Source organism: Eptatretus burgeri, chromosome 12, assembly GCF_056783735.1.
Source record: "Eptatretus burgeri isolate ZD-2024b chromosome 12, Ebu_testis_v1, whole genome shotgun sequence".
NCBI lineage: Eukaryota > Metazoa > Chordata > Myxini > Myxiniformes > Myxinidae > Eptatretus > Eptatretus burgeri.
The window spans coordinates 29,246,126-29,258,089 of NC_140972.1; the positions used below are offsets into that span (position 1 = coordinate 29,246,126).

An 11,964-nucleotide genomic window follows, 5' to 3' on the forward strand; every position below is an offset into this window, starting at 1 on the left:
CGTGGTCACTTTTTGGCAAGATACGGGTCACCCTGCGGGTGACATTGGTTTATTTTATTTTTTTTTGGTTGGAAATCACTTAAAACATGTAGAAATGCAAAAAAAAAATCAAATATTTTTTCAAAATGGCCAAAACGGATCACACTCTACTGAACCACGATTGAATAAACTAAACTAGATCGACGTGCATGTAGAAATGCCCCCCCCCAAAAAAAAATCGAATTTTTTTGAAAAAAAAGTTGCAAAATTTTCGGTTTTTTTTCTCTCAATTTTTTTTTGGGGGGGGGGGGTTGGAAATCACTTAAAACATGTTGAAATGCAAAAACAAAAATTCAATTTTTTTTTCAAAATGGCCGCCATAGCGGCCATATTGGACTTTGGACCAAGTCCAAAATCTAATGGCATGATCCTTGGACCATACCTAATCCCCCCACCAAGTTTCGTCGAAATCCGTCCAGGAGTTTTTCCGTAATACTGTTCACAAACAAACAAACAAACCGTCAGAGTTTGTTCACAAACAAACAAACAAACAGACCGGGGTAAAAACAGCAACCTCCGTCCATCTTCGATGGTTAAGGTTAATAAGAATTTCATGATAATGCAGCTATTGTGTATGTTTGTATGCATGTATGAAGCCGAAATAGCGCCCCCTTGTGGTGCGTGTTCTCGCACAGAAGTGGATGAGACACTGAATGAAGCAAGAATTTAATTGTAAAGATGATTTATTTTGTTATCACATCTCAATTAATAAATTTTCTGCTGGACCATTCTTTTGCACCTCACGATATGTGCACACAAAATAATTTTATTTGAAACTAATTAAATAATGCAAAAATCACAGAACATGGTCATATGAGCTGTTATCTTCAAGTCATACTACTGATTTTCGATTGGATTTTGGTCAGGGCGCCGAATGGGCCACTCAAGGACAATTATCTTTTTCTTCCTTAGCCACTCCAGTGTAGCTTTGGCTGTGTGCTTCGGGTCGTTGTCATGCTGAAAGGTGAACTTCCATCCCAATTTCAATTTTCTTGCAGAGGGCAGAAGGTTTTCATGGGTAAGGAAGGTTGTGGTCAAGTTTTATCGAAATTGTGTCTGCAGTTTTAAAGAAGAGAGCAAATACCTTCATTTGGGGTGGGGGAGGGCGGTTAAGGGGAAAGGGGGGGGTCAAAGGACTGACTTTCACTCCCCCGTAAACCTCCTTAGATCCCAATTTCTTGAATGTTGTGAACAAACTTTGGTACGTCACAGGCGATGAAGGTTGTGGTCAAGTTTCATCTAAATCGTGTGTGTAGTTTCAGAGGAAGATCCGAGTGTTTACATACTGACCAACTGACAGACATCATGCGATGCCAATACCACACCTGACTATAATCCAGGTGAGTGAAAAATGGTTATTTATGGATTATGACCTGCTACTGTAGATCCATATTTAGTCTGGCTGAGCCAAATGACCTCCTCCTTCACCTTCGGTAGTGGTTATGTTTTCACCCTTTTCTGTCTGTTTGTCTGTTTGTCTCCACTCGACAGGATATCTCAAAAAGTTATGGACGGATTCAGATGAAACTTGGTGGACAGGTTGGGTGTGTCACAAGGACGAATTGATTCGATTTTTATGAAGAACCGAATCTGGATACAAGAATTATTTAATATTTAAAGTGATTCTTCACCATTGAGAGATAGGGCCAAAAACAATATAGTTCTGTATAGCATGGTATTTCAAAAATGTATTGGGACTGATATGTTCTCGTGGATCAGGCATTACGTGGCAGAGGTATGCGCTCTCCCGAGTGCCCTTCTAGTTTATTGCCTATAATGCACCTCCTCAGATGAGGGCATAACAAAACATGCTAATGACAGGAAATTAATTGGGTTCACATTAAGCGTCTGCATGATAAAAGGCAAAAAATATTATAAAAACACAAAACAAAAACAAATAATCACCTCACAGCCATTAATGCTGGCACAACAAGCATGATGAGTAGTGTGTTTTCTGGTGAGATGTGGGCCTGTGTTAAGCCTAAATAAGACAGTGAGGCAAACAGGCCTGCAGCCCCTGTGCCCGAAGACCAGCCAGATATAACATGCCTGTGTATAGAACAAAAACAAGAAAAGCAAATCAGTGTAAGAGAAGCCAGAGCAAGCTCTATATAATACATCCATTCAATTTGTGTATTTCTGGAATGGCTCTGTGTCTTTTCAGACTGCAAAAAAGCTATAAATGCACTTTAATACACACATGTAATTTCCTCCTCTTTTTTATTTTTAGGAAAAATAAATAAATAATAATAATAATAAAAAACAACAACAACAACAACAACAAAAAAAAACTTGGTACACACCTATTAAAGAAAGTGGATAAACTGAGAAGTGCAATCTCTCCAAGACCAGAAGAAATACTGGCAAAAACTACTCCTGCAGGAACAAATAGCACCACATTGCAGTCATTGCATTTTGTCAAATATATTTGACATCATGATGTTCATTTAAATCGACATACATCCTTTATAACAGGATATGTTAAGCTTTGTAATCTTGACTTACATGTGTTGTGACATCTTAATTATATCCATATGCTTTGATCTATAGTTTGTATTTGTTTGGAGTACATTTTAAGGTTCAACAAGTGGTAAGTTGGTGAAATGTGAGGTTTGGAAACATATTTCTTGGCAGTCCACATATAAGAGTTATTTATTATCCATTCCACAATTTTTTTGTGTAAATTAAAGACAAGTCTTTACCGATTTAAAATGAAAATGCTGATCTTTCGTGTTCACCGATTTGACGATTCCTCTGGCAGTGATTAGAAAAACAAGGAACATGATCCCCTGCAGTGGTGGTTTGATGTGTATTTGTTTTGAGTGTTGCACAGATACCCACGTTCTCCCGAGTGAAGACAATGATATGAAGTGCACTGTAACAAGAATCACTCCCCTGATAATTTTGATCGCATGTATTTTTTTGTTGCATTATCAATAGTAACTGTGTCCTGTTGGATGACAAAGTGAAACCTCACAGAGTTAGGAATGTATATTAAAGAATACTTGAGTGAGGAAACTATTGCTTGTATAAGTTGACCTGGAATTAAATATGAATCTTCAAAGCAAGATACTCTTATTTTGAAGAAGGCTCACACCAAAAAGCGTTCAATCTCTTTTTCAATGGCTGTTAGCAATCCACTTAACATTTGATTTCTCAAGATAATTTATCTTTCTTATTTTTCTGCAGATGCAGAGTGCTTAAAAAGACTAGTTTTTCATTGTGTTATTCCTGATATTGCTGTCATAGTGATTATTTTTTGGACTTTATTACTTGTGAAATCGAAGATTTTTCAAGTATATTGGTCAGTCAATTTTGTTATTCTGTCTGCCTGTTTATTGCCTATACAGGTCAAAATTCTAAACAGATCTACATGAAACTTTACCAAGTTGTAGAGGTCGTCTCAACTGAGAAGCCAATTGATTTTGAGGTCAAAGGTCATCTCGAGGGCAAATTTTTAAAATCGTCACTTTTCATCTAATTGACTTGAAAGTTGAACAGGATTTGCAAATTGCGTCACTGAATTGGGAAAGCAACTATTTTTGATGTCAAAAGGTTAAAGGTCAACTCAAGGTCAAACTTCGAAAATCATCAATTTCAATCTGAAACAATCAATTTTCATCCGATTGACCTGAACTTTGATGAAGATAGTCAATTTTAATCTTAATGAAATGGACAATTTGATGTATCCATGGCAAACTTAGTAGGGGGGGGGTAGTCTTTTCTTGTTTATCAATTCACTTGTCTTTAATAAAAGTTAAGCATAAAATGCATATAATGGCTTTAGCAGAAGACTTTTCTGTAATCTTTTTCTTTGAAAGAAAGAAAGAAACTTTGAGGAAGAGCAATAATTTTTGTTTGTATTCTTAGTCGAGGCTTGTGGAAAAGATATAATTAATACACTGAACGAATCAGGACACAACAGGACAAGAGGAACAGTTGAGGGAGAGAGAGGGGGAAGGAAACACCAAGAGCAGATTTGAAAGCAAAGATAGAGGGAGACAAGGACAAAAAATGGATGTAGGGAGGAATGAGGGACAGGAGAGTATGCATAGCGTAGACAAGATGGATACAGAAGGAAACTCTCAGGAGAAAAACGTAAAAAATTAGAAGGAGGGGGGATTGGGGTGGTTTAACTAGGGTCGATAGGATCATGGTTTTGGATTGGGGATGATCAGAGATGGTGGTAAACAGCTGTCTTGAAGAACTGGATGGAAGAATGAAATTGAACAGAATGTGGAAGTTGGTCCCACAGGCAGGAAAAGGGAGGAATGAATGAGTGGAGGTGAGCAGTGATCTTTGATTTAGGTAGTTTCACCAGAAGCGGATTGATGGTGGACCGTGTATGCCCTGCAAAAACCTGGGGAGTGGTGGGGGGGGGGGACAAAGCATGGAAAGAGCAGAGGGTGCAAGACCAGAAAGTGGGTGGTGGAAGACAGAGAGACCATTCACCTGTCTGCGATAGCAATGTGATTACCCATACACTCAGCTTCATCAAGTGAGATTCCAATAATCTTGAAAGCCTTGGTTTCAATGATGGCAAGCTGGGTAAGATACGAGGCAGGGGTGCCAGCTCAGAGGGGAGATCAGTACTCCTCCAAGCTGTGGATGAAGGCCTTTCAGGTGGATAGGAGTTAAGGTGTGCCAATGAAGGACTTTGTACGACGGAGGATGCCCAGTCGGCGGCTGGATTTTAAGGGCAACTTTGAAATGTGGTTTTCCCAAGGTCATGGCTGATAGTGAGACCCAGGAGTTTGAATGACTGAACTTCCTCAAGAGGATTTGAGCCAGAATTATGCACACTTTTTTGGGGCCACCCTTTACCATGCCCTGTGCAGAACATTGGTACTGCCAAAGCAGTTAATTGGCTACCATCCTGGTTGAGTCACCAGTCATCACCCCAACTCAGGAAGTTGGAATTTGGCCATGGTACCGGAATTACTCGCAAATGCTTCACAAAGGACACCTTTAATCTTTAACATCCACCAATTAATGCCGGAAGACGGGATAGCCAGTTTTGCATCCATCCGAGGGACGGCACACACAGAGATGAATCACCCTGCCTGTGAAACACCAGGATGACAGGTTATAGCTGGGTTGGGATTGAAATCCAAGCCAGATAGCAGAGAGGTGAATGTGCATACCTCTAAGCCAACCTACCAGCCCCCTTAATAAATTATGACCTGCAATAGCGTGTGTATGTGTGTGACCCCGTTATGACCTGAAATGAGAAGGTTATCATTTTGCATTCCACAGGCAGTCAAAATGGATTATTAATGTACTTTATGTTTGTGTTTTTGATTAAGGTGATTTGTTTTGCAGCTTGTGGTTCATTTTGTACACTTTCATCTTTAAATGGTTTGCACCAATCAAATGTGGAAGTCCTTGGTAAAGAATCTCCAGCATTCTATGCATGAGCAAATCTGTAAATTTCAACAGGCTTTATGTTTTCATTGACCAGAAATTGAATAATTGTTCAATGTTCCACACTCTGACATCTCATGAGTTGCAGTCTTGATTTTCATCACATGCATCGTAGAAGGAAACATGTGATTATATAAAGGCAGATTCAATCAAAATTATAAATCCATATGTATTATTCTGCCTTTTATAAACAACAGCTTCATATATGTATCACTATTAACAACAGCTTCATACGTCTATCACTTTTCAGCAACTGCTCCCCTCCCAACTGATGTAAAGTTTTGTTTTTGCCAGTTATTATTCGAGCAAGGAATTTTTATACGAGTTGAAAGCTGAAACATCTGGTACTATATATATATATATATATATATATATATATATATATATACACACACATACATACATACATATATATATATATATATATATATATATATATATACATATATATATACATATATACATATATATATATATATATATATATATATATACATATATATATACATATATATATACATATATATATACATATATATACATACATATACATATATATACATACATATATATATACATATATATACATACATATATATACATATATATATATATACATATATATATATATACATATATATATATATACATATATATATACATATATATATATATATATATATATATATATGTATATGTATATATATATATATGTATATATATATATATATATATATATATATATATATATATACGATTAAAACAATGGTTACCTGTTAGACTCATCGCAATAGTCACAGAAAAAGACACAACCAGGAAACTTCCCGCTGAGAAGAGGATACATATTCCAATTCGAACACTGCAAAGTGAAAAAGGAAAGATGTTTATGAGTCAGGGTTGAATGTTTAAATCTCAGTTAAGTTATCTGGACGTTTAAAAACAATTTAAAAAGTCGAAAGTTCACGGAAGACCTAATACGTCTATCACATGCAGGAAAAAGGCATGAGGAGACATAAATGTACTTTCACAATGCCTGTTAAAATGCTTTACATTAATGTTGCCTTTTTTAACATTTAAAATATACTGTATATATTGTTACGGCTGTGGAAATTCGCAATACACCATAAAGGGTCCTCAGGTGAGATACATCGGTAAGTTCATGTGTAGTTAGCCCAAACCCGTTGTTTAGAGGGAATATATGTGATCCATTCGGGCTGCGATTCTTCAGATAGTCGTTTTTCTTTTGCTGTTGTTAATTTGGTGCAAAAACAACAGCGAACATCGCCACAACCAACATCTCAATGATCACGCCATTCACACCACGACGCCACCTTTCACAACTACGCTACCACATCTTCGCCACACGCTATTCAACGAGCACCATGCGGTCATGATCTCCGCGGGACAGATGAAACGGAGCGGAGTGGCAGCTTGAATATCTCCCGCCAAGAGCTCCCGCCCAAAACGCCCGCGCTTTGGCATGGGGGAGGTGCGATTTGAGCCAGGGGTCAAAGGTGAAAAAAGGTGGGGGCCTGATTTTTGGGGAATAATTCCCTGGCGCCGAGCCAAAGCTGACTTTCCTCATCTCCCGCACGGCGCGGGGAGGGGGGAACGAAAGGGCACGCCCTTTGTGGGAATCTTCCAGAAGGGAGGTGGAGCCAAAAACTGGGCGGGGCGAAGGGCGGAGCCCCGCGCTACAAAAGAGGCGGACGAGGAGGGTTCGTGTGGTCTTCTGGTTCGGGTCTTCTGCTAGTTGTTCCTGCAAGGTCTTCTTCTTCTTGTTCCTGTTCCTTGCGTGAGCCTTTTTGATCCTGGCGAGCTTTACTTGTTGTTCCTGCTGAGCCCTCGATCCTCGCGCGAGCCCTGGAATCCCGTGAGCGAGCGCGGAGATAGCGCCGGAAAACCCCGTCCGTTCCCCAAAACCCCGTCCGTGCTGTCGAGCGGACCACACGTGCGGCGCGAGGCACGAGCTCGCGGACCACGCCGGAGGAGCTCGGAGTTGTGGTCACGAGAGAAGGACTCGACACACAAAGGGAAGTCGTGACTTCCATTTCTTTTGGGTTCTGTGTAAACGTGTGTGTGTGGCGCCAGTCCATCAAGTAGAATTGTTTAAGTGTCCCTGTGTAATAATTATATTCGGTTGTAGCTCTGCATTGTGTCCTTGCTTTTATTGTGATTCCTTGCTTGACTGTAGTATACGTGCCTTCGTGTTTCCGAAAGAAAAGTGTGCTTGTCCAATCGTTCCCCGTTTCGCTGTGTCCTTTCCTTTGTTTGAATCTCCATCTTGCATCACGTAAGGGATTAATAGTGGGTTTAAAACACCCGGTAACTAATCTGAACCGTCAAGGTCGACGACAACTCCGCTCGGTTATCCCTGTAGTACGGAACGAGCCACTTTAGCAGTTAGTGTCTGGAGTCGACCTGTGGCGTGGTACAACTCCTTGGTACGCTATCCGCGCAGGTATTTAGGTAAATCGACCATTCGGCGATCGGACCGTATTTCGTGCGGGTAGAATGCGGACTGAGTTGTGGTGAGGTTAAACCCCACCCGTGACTGGCTCCTGGCGGTAGTTCCCGGAGGGTCACGACTGAATTGCACATTCGGTGGGCGAAGCGGCCGCCATTCGAGTTACGTGGTCGATCACATGCCGGGCAGGCCAAAATTCGTAACAATATACATTTGAGATGAGTTGTTGGCACATCGGCATTTCAGGAAATATTCAGAGACCTCTGGTTCAAATTATAATACTGGCTGACAATAATGCAGGCTGCCCTACTATATATATTTCCATCTACTTATTCTACTGGGATCCCAGTTGATTCAAGTCGCATATACTCTGTTGATTTATCTGTTTTCTATTCATGTCCCTGTAATTCAACCAAAAGTGATATTTGTAAAAACTCAATGAAATTTGTACAGCATTCTCAACAAGCTATGAAAGTATATGGTGGTACAACGGAAGGTGGGTTACAGACAGCATTCGTAATCACTCATGTTCAAGACGCACTTTTCCCCAGAAATATCTGATCAAAATTTGGGTCGTGTATTAGCCACGAGAACTAAAGTGAAAGCTCTATTTCTCCAGGTTTCTCACACCGACACAAGACCAACCTTCGTTACTGGGTGCCGCCATATTTAAAATGCAGCGCATTATTGGATATCTTGCAAAACATTGAACATATATTGTTCTGAATAACAATTATTTTGATAGAAGAATTAAAATACATTATAGTGGGGCAGCATAGCTAATCTAATGTGCATTTAGTGATAAAAGCACCAAATTTGGCACACTTGTAGAAAGACATATTATGAAGCAATTTGGATATTTGGCCACCACAGATTTAGCCTCTGAGGGCCGTGGCAGCCATTTTACAAAATGGCGGCAAGGTGACATTAAAATGGCTACCAGAGGAATTAAAATGGCTAGGGCTTCTACATTTGTGGAACGACTTCATCGTTTATGGGGTCTATGGATGCGCCTCACCGAGTACTACAAACGTATGGGAGCAGATTTTCAAAATTCGAAATTGTGAAGGGGGGGGGTGGGGGCGGGGGGAAAAAACTTTTTTGGGGAAATAATTAAAATTTTGTATAATATGCTCGTATAGTCATAACATGGACTCTAATATATTTATTTGTCATTGCAGGTTGGTGATGGTGGTCGTCGCTTAATAGCAGCCATGTCCAAGAGCTTCAAGTTGGTCGACCCAGAGCGACCTGTCTCAACGTCGTCACATCCACCAACAACGAACTGGAACCTGTGTATCATCTCTCAAGATGACACGAAAGAGACACTGACTCGTCCCTCACAGTCCAAGCGAACAGATGTCGGGAGCGGCTACAGTTCCCTGGCCGAAAATCTGATCAGATTCAATGAACTAAAGGAGCTTCCACGTACGCTTCAGTTATGCCGGCTTGACGAAGGTCACAGAATCGAAGCAGCTATGGTTGTGAACAGTGCTGGTTATCACGAAACCTGTCGACTGAAATATAACAGGACAAAAGTACAGAGACCCGAAAAGCGAATGCGTGTAACTGCTGACGACAGCCATAATACTGATGCATGCAAGCGCACCAGGTCCCTCTCATCGAGCACAGATAAGTCAAGGCCCCCCTCCTGTTTGTTCTGTGAACAACCTGCAGGCTCAGAACGGCTTCATGAGGCAGCGACCTTCACCATTGACAGGCACGTGAGGGACTGTGCGACTCTCCTTGAAGACAGTTAGTCCAGCAGATATGTGAAATATTCTGGTAGTTTTTTCCCTTTGATGATACAAGCATGAAATTTGGTACACAGTTATAGCATACCCTTAGGAAACATTTTGGATATAGGGACATTCCAGATTACTCCTCAGGTCAAAATGGTGGCCATTTTAGAAAATGGCTGCCACGAATAACAAATTCTGCCAACAAGGTCAGCAAAGTCATATGTGCTTGGTGCAAAACACAATGTAGTGAGTATAATATGATTATTATCAACTAGTATGCACATGCTTCATTATCTACTTCATATTTGACTAAAAGATGCATCTACGGTGGTCTATGAGGGACACAAATAACAGTTTACCATCGCAATAATGCATGGCTGGAACAAGAGCTCTGCAATATGATCATGCATGTGAATGTTACCTGAATATTGTTTCTGGAAATATAAATAGATCAAAAATCAAATTTGGTGAAAGGAACTTAGACTCCATGAATATTTCCATTATTAATTACATACTGGTAGCTGGAAATGTCGCGATTAAATGCATAAATTTGCAAAATCGATATTGATGTACTCACTGTATTAATTTTCATGATTGCATAATAGAAATGTTCAAACTACAATGGTGTGTTCATATTGATTTGGGTTTAACATGGTCCTGTCCAGCGCAAAGAAATAATGTATGGTGGCCTATTGGGGACATCGAGTGACAATCACCCAAGATCGCCATTGTGTATATATGCATCTCCTCTGGGCTGGGGTTCGTAGTTGAAAACATTTTAACTCTGCTATTCTGTTTTCAGGTGATAACTCCACTGTAGTGTACCCAAAGACTAATCCCCTGCTTGGTGGTGGTTCTTCCCAATTTTACAGTGACTGATTGGTGGTGGTTCAAGACAATAGCCAAGCATTTCAAACTATTAGACCCCCAGCAGTGAGGGCCAAGTACATCTGTTACATCAATTAACCAGACAGACTGGAACCTATGTGTGCTGTGTCAGATGGACACCACTGAGCCTCTTCATTGTCCAGCTGACTCCAAGCGAAGCACAAGAGGGTCTGGATACCAGACTGGCAGACAACCTCCTCAGGTTCAGTGAGATCGACTGCTTGCCAAAATCTCTCGACATGTCCTGCTTGGACGATGGTGAGGGTATTGAGTCCACCTTCCAGCACCACAGGGCTAAGTGGCTTGATTCGTGCAGACTACAATACAACAAAACTCAATTGATTCAGGCAGAGAAGAGGAAAACAACCAGTGGGGATACCGAAGGCGTGACACGAAAGTATACCCGTCAGAGTGTGGACCGCACAGAGTCACTGCTCCAAACGTGTTTCTTTTGTGACAAGCCAGCAGGTAACGAGTCTTTGCGCAAAGCTTCTACCTTTGACCTGGACAGACGAGTCAGGAAATGTGCTCTGAAACTAGAAGACAAGCCACTTATTGCTAAACTGAGTGCTGGAGATATGATGGCGCAAGATGCCCTGGACCATGTGAAGTGTCTGGTTTCCCTCTATCACAAAGCAAGGGACACAAAGAGAACCTTGGATGACCAGGATGATATCAATCATGGCATAGCTCTCGGAGAACTGGTGTCCTACATCGATGATGCCCGCATAGACGCTCTTGTGGCACCAGTGTTCAAGCTGGCAGACCTAACAAGTCTGTACAACAACCGGCTGAAACAGCTTGGAACAGTCTTGACTGGACGTGTTCACTCGACCAAACTCAAGCACCGGATCATGACATATTTTCCGGACATGGAGGAGCACAAGCCTGGCCGAGATGTTCTGCTAGCTTTCAACGAGGAGATCGGATCAGCGCTTCACAAGGCCTGTGAACACGATGCTGATAGTGATGGTGTTCATCTTGCTTGAGCCGCGAACATAGTCCGAAGAGACATGTTGAAGGCAGACACTAGTAAGAAGCGAGGCAAAGGCATCAGGAGACGAGTCGAGCCATCTCGTTCCATTCCTGGAAACTGGCAGACCTTTCTTCGCACAGATGAGAACAAGATGGAGTTGTTTGACTTCCTAGCCACCAGAGTAGCAACAACAGACACAGACAAACAAGTCATCAGCACCCACCACAAAGATGTGGTTTGTACGCAGGCCCGAGATGTTGCTGGTCTTGCCCCTTGTAGCCATGAAGAGGCTGACACAAGAATGCTACTCCATGCTGAAGACGCTGTGAGGCAGGGATACAGCAGTGTCGATCCGTACAGTAGACACTGATGTCGTGGTCCTTGCGGTGACAGCAGCTGGACGTCTGGACATTGATGAGCTCTGGGTT

General features: G+C 41.3%; 1 protein-coding gene across 8 annotated transcripts in view; it reads right to left on the reverse strand.

The window, feature by feature from the left end:
• CLN3 (CLN3 lysosomal/endosomal transmembrane protein, battenin) overlaps nucleotides 1-11,964 on the reverse strand; it is a 75,327-nt gene that overhangs the window by 17,041 nt on the left and 46,322 nt on the right. For all 8 annotated transcript variants that reach the window (XM_085850020.1, XM_085850017.1, XM_085850014.1 and 5 more), the window contains 3 exons: nucleotides 6,237-6,322; nucleotides 2,343-2,415; nucleotides 1,945-2,088 (listed from right to left, as the gene is read on the reverse strand). In XM_085850020.1, coding sequence (XP_085706146.1) covers nucleotides 1,945-2,088; nucleotides 2,343-2,415; nucleotides 6,237-6,322 — 303 coding nt within the window. The remainder of the gene's footprint in view (nucleotides 1-1,944; nucleotides 2,089-2,342; nucleotides 2,416-6,236; nucleotides 6,323-11,964) is intronic.